The sequence below is a fragment of the Malus sylvestris genome, chromosome 10 (assembly GCF_916048215.2).
Source record: "Malus sylvestris chromosome 10, drMalSylv7.2, whole genome shotgun sequence".
Taxonomy (NCBI): Eukaryota; Viridiplantae; Streptophyta; class Magnoliopsida; order Rosales; family Rosaceae; genus Malus; species Malus sylvestris.
The window spans coordinates 26,215,912-26,229,591 of NC_062269.1; the positions used below are offsets into that span (position 1 = coordinate 26,215,912).

At 33.8% G+C, this 13,680-nt stretch overlaps 2 protein-coding genes across 2 annotated transcripts; both read right to left on the reverse strand.

Annotated features, from left to right (window-relative positions):
* Positions 1-1,800: 1,800 nt before the first annotated feature.
* LOC126584372 (transcription factor IBH1-like) lies at positions 1,801-2,268 on the reverse strand. The gene has a single exon (XM_050248774.1). It carries the CDS (start codon positions 2,266-2,268, stop codon positions 1,801-1,803), a length of 468 nt encoding a protein of 155 aa, XP_050104731.1.
* A 6,343-nt stretch (positions 2,269-8,611) lies between these two features.
* On the reverse strand, positions 8,612-13,361 carry LOC126587383 (fimbrin-2-like). Its single transcript, XM_050252426.1, has 14 exons — positions 12,971-13,361; positions 12,711-12,884; positions 12,382-12,629; positions 12,097-12,268; positions 11,928-11,966; positions 11,730-11,798; positions 11,513-11,629; positions 11,132-11,343; positions 10,886-11,041; positions 10,356-10,555; positions 10,061-10,218; positions 9,318-9,414; positions 9,104-9,195; positions 8,612-8,984 (listed from the first exon to the last, which is right to left on the reverse strand). The coding sequence occupies exons 1-14, from the start codon at positions 13,055-13,057 to the stop codon at positions 8,808-8,810; spliced, it is 1,998 nt and encodes a 665-aa protein (XP_050108383.1). The 5' UTR covers positions 13,058-13,361; the 3' UTR covers positions 8,612-8,807.
* Positions 13,362-13,680: the final 319 nt, after the last annotated feature.

Here is a 13,680-nt window from a genome sequence, read left to right on the forward strand (position 1 = left end):
GCTTTTTTTCTTTTCTTTCCTAGCTGATTATTTTGTTCTGCACTTCATTAATTTAAGAGTATGAATGTAGGGGACTCTAGTTTAAGACCACATTAAGTGATCACACGAGATAACCATAGTTGATATAATAAGTACATATCAACATACCTCCTCAATCTTCATGTAGTTGGCTAGCTAATGTATATCTTTACAGTTTTGATAATTCAAATCAAAGAAGGATAAATACATCCATGGGCGGACAGAAGTCATGTCACTAGCATGTATAAAAGTTGGGTTGAGAAAAAAAAAATATGCTCCTCTCCATAGTTCAATTAAGTCCAATGCTCTAAGAGAATTTTGATGAGAGAAGCAGAGTGCTATATTCAGCAATCCATCTAGTAAGGGACAGTTGTCATACCTAGAATGTGAACTAGTACATAATTTATTGTCAAGAGTTCATATTGTAACCACAAAGAGCCAATAAAGTTCCAAGAGGAGGTACATTAACAACATCTAGAAAATAAAGTATTCTCTCAACCACTTACAGTAACAAAGGGTCAATACAGATACTTGCGGCTTAGCGCCAGCAAGCGTACTTAAACCAATTATATTATCAACGCAAAACAAACTTAAAATTTTAGGTATAAAAAGCTTAATTTGGTAATTGGTAATGGTATCCCCTAAACAGAAAATAGTGTTCCTAAATACATAATAAAGCTATCCAAGTCGCCTCCTGATGGAACACTTGCTATATAAGCGAGAACACTAGCTAGCTAGCTACGACCCCAAACAAAATGTCTTTAATTAGTTACAAGCAAAGAAATTCTAAACTAAATGCATACATAAAAATAAAATAAAAAAATTATATATATATAAGAAACAATTCTATATGCATACACATCCCAACTATTGCAAGCAGACCTGGAGATTCGTTACTACATACTTATTATCTGCATGGACGCAAATATATAGCCAAATCCAGCAGATGCAAATTAATGGCCGGAGCCTCCTCATCAAGTCTGTACTAAACAAAACATATGGAGCTATGTGTCTAAACGTTACTTTCCACAGCTATGCTCGGTCTTCCTCATATAAGCCTTGCATGTAGGCTTTTTAATGGTTTTTCTTTTCCTGGTTTCTTTCAGTTTAGCTTTTGGATACAAATTAACCATATTGGGAGGGGGGACTCGAACTCGAGATCGTAGGTGCAAAGGAGATTGCTGTTAATCAACTGAGTTACAAACACTTATTCATTTCGGATTAGTTAATTACATGAATATTATCCACACGAAAGACATGTGAAGCAAATATCTACAAAGTAAACATTAATTTTGTGACTACTTATCGACATATCTAAAAGATGAGTAACTGGACAAATCAAATCACGGGTCATCGGACAATGATTAACCAAACAGCCAATTTCCTATATATCTCCTTTCTTTAAATAAAAGATCTATCTTGATTGTTGATTGTTGATTGTTGATTGTGAGGAGATAAATGCAAATTTATTTAAGAAGCTGATCAAAATTTCAGAAGTGAAGATTGTGAAACTTAACGCAATTAATTACAAGTAAAAGCACACCGGCCGGTCACGCGCACATACATATATAAATTCTCTATTGACAAATATCACCTCTCCATTATTACAGATCAAAGTTCTATATAGTATTAATCTCCGTTTTTCAGTTTATTTATTTAATTTTGAGATCTATATGTACCATCCAGAATGTGCATAATTATTCAAATTTTTGTATTTTTTTTCCTGCAATTGTTTCCAATATTATTCTTGCTATCAGAATATATATTATCGATCAAGATCACTCAAGTAGTAGGAGAGTAAATTTCCACAATTGTCCTCATCACCTTTACCTGTGTGGTAAGGCACTTCATGTAATGAGCAGTCTCCTCCAACAAGCTCCAAGTATCCATGCCTTCACCGCCCGGTACGACCTTCCGCAGCTCATTTACCTTGTTCTGCTCAATTATTTTCTTCATGGAGTAGTGAGAGCTACTGCCAATTGATCTCCTCACAACGCCGCTGTTGCGCGCTTGGTTTTGGATCTTCCAGAGCAGAGCCCTACTCCAAGCTCTTCTCGTCCCTACAGCACAAGCCATGGATGCATTAGCAGCAGTCTTGATTTTATGATATCGTCGCCGGATCTCTCTCGGAGAAGACGAGATTGATGGTGATGATGATGATCTGGGATGGTGTTTGTTTATTCTGATGAGGGCTTTCACCAACCCTTTGGTGAACCTAGATTTCAGTGAATTAGGGTTCGGAGAATTCATGGGTCTATATATGTTTGTGGAAAAAAAATTAGGGTTTGTTTGGACAGTAGGGTTGCGGGTACTTGAAATTAGAAAGAGTTGAACTTTTAGGAGGAAAGAGAGTCAAATGAACAAGATAAAAGATTTTCTTCTGACACAAAGGGGTCCAGTTTGCTCACAAGCCACCACGACAAAGAGGAGAGAACTTAGATGTGTGCTCTGACAACACTGTCTCTCCTCCAAAACAAAACCACAAACAACAGGAGATTTAGAGAGAGATTATGCGATTGGGCAATTTAAGGAAGAGAAAGGATGAGAGGGAAATAAGAAAAGGAGAAAGAAAAGAAGATTGAGAAAGAGAGAATATTAGAAATGGGAGGTGTAAAGAAGGAGACTTGGAGAATCAACCTTTAATATAATAAATACAATATTATTAGAGAAATGTTATTGACACTCTAAAAATCTCATTTCACACTCTTCATAAGTGTATTTTTCTTTCCAAATATAGAAAGTTTGGAGTGTAGAATGAGATTTTTAGAGTGCCAATAACAATTCCCTATTATTAATCAAATATGGAAAATTGATGAATTGACTTGGTGAATATATATTGTCTTTCTCTTAAATCTGCTACGTTTTAAGTTTATATTTTTCTTTTTTCTATAGTTTGTATGAATTTAGTATAAATTATCTTATCTTTGGAGGATGATTCTCTCTCCTCCTAATCAATGGCGGAGCTAGGAATTTTTTACCGGGTGGGCTAGCTTAAAAATTTAAATCTTTATAAATAAAGCAACTTGATACCGTATTTTTCATAGTATCAACTAGCTTAAAAAAAATTCACAAGGTGAGCCAAAAAAATTTGTAATTAAACAAATCCAAACTTGTACATGTACAAGAAGCGATGAGAAAAATTATGTAAGAAAAAAAGATGGTTTATAAACTGTATTATATAATTTTTTTTTATAGAAAGATGGTTTATAAACTGTATTATATAATTTTTTTATAGTTAAACCTAGAGAATTCGGATTAATGACTAAATATTTAGTGGGCTACATTCGAAAATCAATTAAAATTACATGTAAAATTTTATTTTTCATCGAAAGCTACCTGGACTACAGCCCAGGGCAGCCCTTAACCTGGCTCCGCCAGTGCTCCTAATTTCTCTCCCCTTCCCTCCCCTCCTATTTGAACGGTTACGGTTTAGCCACGTCAACATCTTATATTAATTTTTTTTTTTTTATAGAGACAATAAGACAAAAAACAATATGTGAGAGGAAGGGAGGGAAGTGGATGGGAATAGGAGGGGAGATAATCCTACTCCCTTATCTTTTGTCTATACATATATATATATATATATATATATATATATATATATATGTGTGTGTGTGTGTGTGTGTGTGTGTGTGTATTTATTTATTATTAATATATGGAGAAATTAGGTTTTCATCTTTCCTTTTGCTACTCCATTTATTAAAATCTTATTCCTTTTCAATTTTTGATCAAGGTCCTTGGGTATTAATAACATCATTAATTATTTCAATAATAAAATATTTTTTTATTTCTAAATATATTCATTTAATGTTAAAAATGTTACAATTAATATATTTATATTTATGACTAAATTTATTATCACATATTTTTAGTTTTAGTTTGTACCCATTTTTAATTTGTAATTCTTTTTTAATTTGTACCAATTTTCTTTTCAGTTTTAATTTGTACCCATATATTAATTTCCTTTTGTGCCCATATTTTTTAAAGTTTATTTGTATTTGTACCCATATATTTTTTTTATTTGTACTTTTTAGTTTGTACCCACTTTTAATTTGCAACATTTTTTTTTAATTTGTAGTATTTTCTTTTTAGTTTTATTTTGTACCCATATATTAATTTCTTTTAGCGCCTATATTTTTTAAAAATTCATTTGTACTCATAATTTTTTAATCTTTTATCTGTACCCTAATTTATTTACAATGTACCCATTCTTCTTTATTAATGTACCACTTTGTTATATGTTGAAATGTACCAATTTTTTTGTAAAATGTACCAATAATTTTAACACTATGGATACATTCTTTTGCCATTTATTATTTCTTATTTTTACATAGTTTTTATCCATTTATTCAATCAAAATGTTTGAATTTTTTTATTGTAACCGTTTCTAATAGTATTATATTTTAAATTTATAGGATTATAAATCTCATAAAATATCAAACAGTTAATGTCAAAACTATAAAAATATTAATATTAATTGTAATATAATGAGGTGTACAAAGTCAAGGGACTTTGATCAAACTTTGAATACCATTAAGGTTTTAGTCAAAGAATGTTAAGGATTAGGGACCGCATCCAAAGTATCCCTTAATATATTCTATAAAGATAGCACTACGTAACTGTGTTCCGGATACAAGTCAAAAGTTCTTATTTAGGTGGGAGATAATGGAATTGAATAATAGGTTTATAGCTTCTTTCGTTTTCAACATGAGTTTTGGAGGTAAAAGGGGGGTCCGTGGGGCAACAAAGGACCAACTAGCATATGAGCGCACATGGTTCTTACCCACTTGGATTATGGGGCCTTTAATTTTCCTCTCTTCATCTTGTTTTCTTATGCATCTTTCTCACTAACTTGATGTTTATATCCAACTCATGGTATTATATTCGAATTTGTCTCCTTTTGGCGGGTCTATAAGCCAATGACATGACAGTGCATGGTGATGGTAGTTACTAACTAATTACTAGCTACTGGTGGTTGTACATGATCGAGATGATAGCAATGGCCGGCAACCGACATGAAATGGTATATGCATATGTCACGGTCACTTTAATTTAAATTAAAGCCCAACTTATAACTGCAATGGTAGTGCCTTTTAATTAGAATAATACTTGACTACTTAAAGAATGAGTAGGAATTTCTGCTTAAAATTGTTCGTTACGACTGTTGGTGACAATCAGTAAATTTGCTCTAATTGGATTTTGTTTTCATTAGAGGGTTGTACAATCTTAAATTTGTAGATCAACTCCTGATGAGTAGTAACAAGTTGAACATGATCTTTGTTGCACGATTTTACAATCTCTCACTGTGAGAGTTTGTAGTTTGCAGTTTGCTTTCGGTTGATTGTATTTGTGTTAGTTTTGTCTGGTTGGTAGTTGAGTCGGAGTTTTTCCAATAGGTGTTTTGAGAATGAATCCTTCCAATATCATTTTAGCATTGCATTCACATTTGAATGTCTTTTATTGGTCAGGATACGAGGACTGATCACTAGCGAAAATTTTTACTCGTCGCAACCCTCAGAAAACGTTGCAAATGACTTTGTGCAGGGTTTTCCAAAGCGTTGTACATCTCGTGTTGCAAAAGGTCCTTCTCTTTTGGATCCTTTTTCTTGTGTCACAAAGCAAAGTTGCAAATGATTTTTTGTAGCACTAATCCAGTGTTGTACATCGACATTTACCAGAATAATATTAAAACACTGTTTTTGTTACACGTACTACACTTAAAAAACGCTGCTATTGGTTTTTATGCAACATTTTAATTTCTAATGCATCAGACTTTGTAGGTACATACCTTGCTAATGAAATTTTTCATCGTCTTAGTAGTTTATTCTTCATATTGGTGACTCTTGCTCTTGTTTTAAACAACCTCAAATATTATCAGTTAACATGATAAGAAAGAAAAAGGTGATGATCTTCCTTTTGTTCTGTAGAATAATGTGTAATCTTCCTAACCACATGGAAAGATACATTATGCTAATCTCTAAAAGAAAGGAAAAATTAAGGCAGAAATTAGTGAGGATGTATGCTTTTTTTTACCTCTCAAGTCTCAAGTCTCAAACACATGTTGAAAAGTTGTGTGTGTTTTGGCCTTTGGGTCATGTGAAAATCCCATCAGCCAAAGATAATAGCAATTTTTAAGCAAGATAATAAATAAAAGGGAGACTTTGGATGCGATTCTTGGTTATGAATATTTTTTTATTGAAACTTTGTTGGTTTTTAATTTTTGATCGAGGTCCTTGAAATCAATGTGATAATTTATTTCTATGTACGTTACTATATTTTTTAAATTAAAAATTAGAAATTTTAGTTGTTTATATAAATGAGATTTTAAATAAAAAACCATAATTTGTGGGATTAAAAATATTAAAATATAAATATACTATTGTGTGTGTGTGTGTGTGTGTGTGTGTGTGTGTGTGTGTAAACATGGGTACATTCATCAAAATTAACTAAAAAAATTATTGTATCAAAACATGGGTACATTCTTCAAAATCACAAAAAAAAAAAAAGATATTAGGCTTAATAACATTAGTAAATTTCTTCGATTAAACTTGACATGGATACATTTTAAAATTAAAGAAAAAAGAATGTACCCATATAAGTTTAAAAATGGATTAAAAAAATTGAATAGATTATATATAAAAAAAATTGGTACATTTTACATATAACAAATTGGTATATTTAATTAGCATGGGTACATTTTAAGATTAAAAAGTTTTACATGAATGGGTACATATAATTAGCATGGGTACATTTAGAAAAAATAAAAAAAATATAGTAAACTTTAAAAAATATGGGCACAAAAAGAAATTAATATATGGGTACAAATTAAAACTGAAAAAAATATTGGTACAAATTAAAACAGAATTAAAAATTAAAAATGGGTACAAACTAAAACTAAAAATATTTGATAAAAAATTTAGTCATAAATATAAATATACTAATTGTAACATTTTTAACATTAAATGAATATATTTAGAAATAAAAAAATATTTTATTATTGAAATAATTAATGATGTTATTAATTCCCAAGGACCTTGATCAAAAATTGAAAAGGAAAATGATTTTAATCAATGGAATAGCAAAAGGAATGATGAAAACCTAATTTCTCCTAAATAAAAATAATAACTTAGGTTTTACATGTTTAAAAAGAAATTATACATTGTATTATCATATATTAGATATGTTTTCCTCCAAAGAGAATGTCAATATATATAAAAAAAAAATTCTTTTAATGCAAACGATACTCCTATTCTAAATTACACTAACAAGAAAGTTGAGGGTTTGAACTCGGGATGCAATGAGTTGAACAGGAAAATCTTATTTACCAGGACATTCCACCACTTGCAGAATGTTAATGTGAGAATGTGAAGATAAAGTCTCACATTAATGAAAAACCAAACGTTGACTTATAAAGAGTTCAATCACTCTCAATATCTTCAAATTGATTTTATGGTAAAATCTCAACTTCTTTCGTGAATATATATATTTTTAAATAAACGATAGTTTATGGGTTATTGCACTGAAAAAGAGAATTAATTAAAATAGAAACCCTAGCTGGAAAATAGAATCAAGTGAGCGAGTGAGTGACAGAAAGGCAAAACAAAACGCGGTAGAGAAAAGCTTGGAGTTGGTGTTGTGGCCTTTTGTAAAGGGTGAGGAATTCATAGGGGAGGGTGGGCCTAGCTTGCCTACAAATGCCCAAACAAGCACCAAAGCTTTTGTATTAGACTTTAACAAACTCATAATTAGGTTTTGTGTATTGATAATATGAGATAACAAGGATCCACATGGGCTTGTTAATTTATGTACATCCTCAATTTGCTATTAGCCATGAAATATTCCAGGACCACCAAATTGGTATGAGAGTCGTCTACAGATGTCATCCATATTCTATCATCAACGATCGACAACCACTCACTCCATCAACGATTAACAACCATACTTTTGAATGTGCCTAGCACATCACCATTTCGCATTCCTAGTCAGATTAATATACGTGTTATGTTATTAATTATCTGAAAAGGTGTACTTGATTAAAAGCATGAAATAACAAACCCATATAAAAGTTTCACAAATACCATACCATGGATTTTGAAAGCTTGCCAAATCAAACATAAAAATTTTCAGCTTACAATATAATATTATTAATAAATACATAATTTTACATACTTTTTTTTGTCAATAAATAAGTTAATAATACCACATGAAGGAACTTGACAATTACAACAAAAAATACTTCTTATTGATGAGTATTAAAAAGCAAAGGAAGCCCCACTATAAAACTAAGACATACAAAGAAGACATGTGAAGTGACATTAATTTGACCACCAAGGGTCTTCTGTACAAGAGGATTTCCACCCTAGTCATCATCATTGGCCAAAGAAAATTTGGTGATTGCTCAAATTGGTTGATCAAATTATTTGCATTTGGAGATTGTTTGATGCATAAAATTAGATTACTTAACTCATAATTATTGCGAAGGTAGTGATGAAACCTTTTTCATCCTAAAGAGATTAAAGGGATAAGTTTTCTTGTGAATATTAGCGAGTTATTCAATCTAATTCAATGACAGACACGAACCACCCTTTGAATCTTTAACGAAACTGGATTAAAAGATCCTTGTATTCACATATGCTGCCTGAACAAAATTTGGTTTGAAAAACACTTCAATTCCTACTCTTACATATACTGGTTATTGCAATCATTTTTGCAATCAACTTTACCAAAAAATAAAAACTCATGAGCTTTAAATAAAAACTTTAGTAAATGTTTCCCAGTAATAATTGTGTTTATAGATTTCCATTCTCCTCCATTGATGACTCAGAAGCAGAGTCATCAGTAGTTGAACTGGAGACAATGCTGGAACCCTCACTATCTGAAATCCCAGATGGTCGATCTTCGATGGGTTGTTTCAAAAACCAGTACATAATGCTTGCAGTCAAAGTAAGAATCATCTTTTGATTCACCTGATGAAATGTAATAACATAAACTAGTTTAGGTGCATCGGTTGACAATAGAACACGAAATGAAAGTTGTTCATCAGATAATGAACAAAAATATGGAACATCTGAACACTCGAAAGTACCTCAGTTATGTCTTCAGGAAGCAAAAATATCGAACATCCAAGCTTTCTTGCAATACTTATAATGTAGGTGGCATTCATCTTCTTCTCCTCATCTACAGTTTTCAAAGATTCAGAAGAATAAATTATAGAGATGGTTCTCAAAAATGTTGATATGTGATAATAGGATTCACTAATGAATTCAACTTTGACCCCGAAAAGATCAGAGAAAACATACCGGTCACTCCTTTTGTTACGAGACTCCAGTTCACCACTCTAGGCTGCACAGAGCTAAGCAACTCAAGGAAGAAAAGGCCATCTGAAAGACTCTTATCCTGTAAGATTGATATAGTAACATATGATCAGGGATAACAGTAAGCACAGATTGATGCACAGTCAACAAGAAGTTCTTGCTAATGTTTCGAATTTTCAGGCGTCAAAATCATGCATGGATGTCACAGCCTATACGAAAACTCCAATCCTTCGCCTAATTCATGAAACGTCTAAGCAAATAACATGATAGAGTATGGAGTCTATGGACCTATGGTTAGAGCGTTCTGCAATTGGAAGGAATAGTTGCACAACTTCTTTCATGACTACAAAATCTTTGCGCCTGTCTGGAAATACCAGGCAAATAAGTACATTGTTTTTACTCCTTTTTTCATCACCAGGTATAAAATTATTCGTCTACTTCACCAAACACATAGGTCCATGGGAATGACATTTCAAAATACCCGCTGCTATGTTTGTTGATTCTTCGATCTACTAATCAACTCGGAGTTTCACGCACATGCCTCAGAAAGCTAAGAAGCGCACTTTACTGGAGTGGTGGGTGGAAAGCAATCATGTGTATGCATCCTGATGCGGGTTCGATCCCCCCCCCCCCTCCCTTTCCACGGGATCCCCTAACAATTATCAGTTTAACTCACTAGCATTAATAAAAAATCAAAACATGAAAGAAAGCAACTATAGAAATGGCACCTTAAAACTTTTCATGCAGCTCTGGCTTCCCGTGTTGCTGACTTTGGTGTTGGCCCATTCTAGAATATCAGCATCAGAGATTTCCTTCCCGTGGGAATGAAATCTCAAGTTCTTTAGTAGTTGGAGGATGTTATACCGCATCAATTGCCACAAATAAGCTGAAAACAAAACCAGATACACTTTGATTCAGATAATTTCTTTGAGTTATAAAAGCATAAAGTTATACCAAGAGTCTGATGTATTTGGAAGATTGCTGTAAGATATAGAATTAACAAAAATGTGCCAGCGGACGTACCAAGTATTAACTTTTTATTCCCCTGCACGATATCATTTCCAGCAATATTTACCAAAGAAAACTTCAACTGTTTCCCAATTTTTACAACTTGGTTGCAGTTTTCTACTTTTCTGAATGGCATTTTAATTGGTGGCTTGTTTGCAATCTTCCAATTGACAATGCCTGGCGAAATCTTGTCCAGCGATTCTAGAAGTGCCCACCTGCAGAGGACCAAATTAATTACAGCTCCAGATGAAAGTAAGGATATTAGCAATCTCTAACTTTGGAAGTCCTTGAATTTAGTTCGTATGATGTTTACTACATCAAAATTTAAAAATCTAAGCCTTCTTAGGACAATCTTTTCGATATTTTAAAAACAAAATTGAAATTTGGAAGTTTGGTTTTATTTGAGCCATGAACCTGATGCGAACTTATTATGCCACCAGGTGCAACACTAGAATAAGTTGATCAGAACATAAGTAACTTATGTTCAGGAGGATAGACAACTTTACATTATTAAATCATCGTACGAGTTCAAACGCAAACTTTACCCGTTTCTGAGGTCTTCAAATACATTATTGATATATGATGAATTTCCAAGACTATTCATCCAGAAGCGAAATGCCCTCTCTTCTCTGGAAATTTGGGTGTCATCTTCCAAATTGTCGAGGAATGATATTTGCTTTGTTTGGGTTGAGAGCCCATTTCTACATGTGAACGAGTAAAACTTAGATACTTACTGCAATAAAGTACCTATTCTAAAAGGAATTCATTGCTCAAGTCGATATAGTTCTCACCTGTGCTGGAAAATATGTGCAACAAATGCAAGGTTAAGATTCGGGGATCCTTCAACAATATCTTTTGAAGTCAAATATCTCTTACAACCCATCCTATCTGCATGTTCAAGAACTAACTTTGCTCTTTCCAAAGGATTCTTTGCATCCAATGCAGATGGTTTACTGTGCTCTGGTGCAAGAACGTTTAAGAGGTGAGCATAAGCCTCAGCATCCTGCAAGACAGACATCTCGTAGCCTCAAACACTAGCGTCGAATCTAGTTATCAGCTATTGCCATTGCAACCTACAGAATCGAATCACTGGCTACATCTTTCCTATTTCATTATATACTTGGGCATGCCATATTCCCAAACCTCAACAAGTTATTAACTTATTCTCATACCTTCACATCAGAAGAGAAGTTTGTGACTATCTTTTTATATCCTGCTTTCTTCAATTGGAAATTCATCCACCTCAGTAATATCTTTTCTGGAGGTAGACTCATCAACTCTTCCACATCCTGTAGGTTTCGGACAAAAGAACAGATTAGGAAACTTGTTGGTTGAAAACCTCGCCACTAATTGTCTTAAGAATCAAAATTTCATGAACGACATTCTTACCTTGCTATCGTCAACCAACTCCACCAATTGAGGTGTTTTCTTCAAGTTGAGGTCTGCCAATAGTTGTATCTAAATAGCATAACGATTAGTATAATACTGTTGGAAAGATAAATCAAACTTATTGGTTCGGACATAGTCCATATATATTCCAAAATCAAACTTCATGCTGATAAAGTTATACAACTATGAAGGTCTTACCTTGATTATCTGAGAAATGACTCCAAGGACAAGATGACGCTGAAATCCAAACAAAAATTACAATGTTGTGTAAGTATCCATATCCCGTATATACTTATAAACACTCAATGAAGCAGTAGCAACCCTAGGGCACACTATATGAAGTAAACGAAAAGTCATACATGCATACCCTTCCTTCAATGAAATCCTGAGTCCCTATATTGACTACAGTACATCCAACTGCCTTAGCAGAGTTGAGGCACAGGGTGTGATTTTCATTTCTCTCCCACGGATTAAGTATTCGTTTAGTATTGATAGCTCGTTCATCGATTGTTCCAGGCACTGCCACATTGATCAGCTTACTGCATCCAGAGAAACACAACCATAAAAATCCAATCAACGATCCCAACACAAAAGAAACTAGTAACTCAACAAAAAATACCACAAGGGGCAGTAATGAATAACAATCAATCACCATAAAAGTACTCCATCTTTGACGATCTCGAATAAATCATTGGTTGAAGGATCAATAGGCAGGTATCTCTTTAAAAAATCGTCCTGTCCAAGGTAATTATTGATATGTGCAACATAGGAAGCCTTCTCGGATTCACTGATCGTGTGGAGCAAAGTGGTGGTAGCAGCCTTGAGAAAGGCAGATGAGGAGTTGTTCTTTCCACCACTTCCTGTTGTAGCTGTGGCACGAGCTTGGAGTTGCAAATAGACCTGCAAGACTTATTCAGCAATACTTATTCGATCAATTGCTCAATTGGGTTTGAACTTTGAAGTAAAAGTGTTAAAACAGACCCGGAGGAAGAATTCGAAATCCACATCTTCATCGAGGTTGGGATGCAAATCTTGAATGAAAGAAGCCCTGTCTTGGTCAGTGAAATTATCCGATCCCACAACCTTGAGCCTCGACATCTTGGCAGGCAAGTCTCCAACTGTGAGCTTTCCACTCTCTCTCTTCATGCTCACAAACTTCATCAACCCAAAATCACAAAATTTTCAGCCAAAAAATGCTCAAAAAATAAAATTTAGAAAACATGAAATGCAGAAGAACATACATGGGATTTCAAGCTCCGGAGCTCCACTTGGGTGAACTGGTTCTGCAGCCATGGATCTGAGACTAGAATGCCGACGTACCCCGACATTTTTGGAGCTTCCCAGAAGAAGAAGATTCAGGATTGAGCTGAAAATTTAGCTAAAAGCTCTTCTCTTTCAGTATTTCTTGGTTATTATCCCCCCCCCCCCCCCCCAAAAAAAAACCCTACTTTTTATTTGATCTAATTTTTGAGTTAATTATTTGAAGTTTGAAGCTTTAGAGGAGGAGGATTAGTACAAGTAGGGAGGGAACGACGAGGAGGAGGAGGAGGAGGAGGAGGGTGGGCAACACTCAACGCAGTTGGGTCCGGGTAGAGCTGTTACACTTGAAAGTTTGTTCCTTTGAATGAAGATAGACAATTCAAATAATGACCATCATGTCCTACTCAAGTGGTCTCTGTCTCAAATCTCAATCAGTCGGCTGGTTACCTCTTTCTCTCTCTAATATGAGTCAACTAGGGGAGGATAGAAGTCCGACCCCACAAACACAATGTCATTGGAGAATTCAAATTATGACTGACATTGTTGTGCAGTGTTTTTTGTCCGCTCTATTTATTTATAGAGGCCCTTCCATTTCCCGTGATCTTCCGTGCCTTCCTGTTTTGTATGGTCACGGTTAAATCACGTTAATATTTTATATTATTATTATTTTTTGTCTTATTATCTCTGTAAA

Excerpts from the sequence above, each read along its gene's own strand:
- LOC126584372 (XM_050248774.1), bottom strand. The coding sequence starts at position 2,268 with ATGAATTCTCCGAACCCTAATTCACTGAAATCTAGGTTCACCAAAGGG.
- LOC126587383 (XM_050252426.1), bottom strand. The coding sequence starts at position 13,057 with ATGTCGGGGTACGTCGGCATTCTAGTCTCAGATCCATGGCTGCAGAAC. Across the intron at positions 11,344-11,512 it reads ACTTCTCTTCTGATGTGAAG|GATGCTGAGGCTTATGCTCA; the intron begins GTATGAGAATAA and ends TCTGTCTTGCAG. Across the intron at positions 10,556-10,885 it reads TTTGAAGACCTCAGAAACGG|GTGGGCACTTCTAGAATCGC; the intron begins GTAAAGTTTGCG and ends GGTCCTCTGCAG.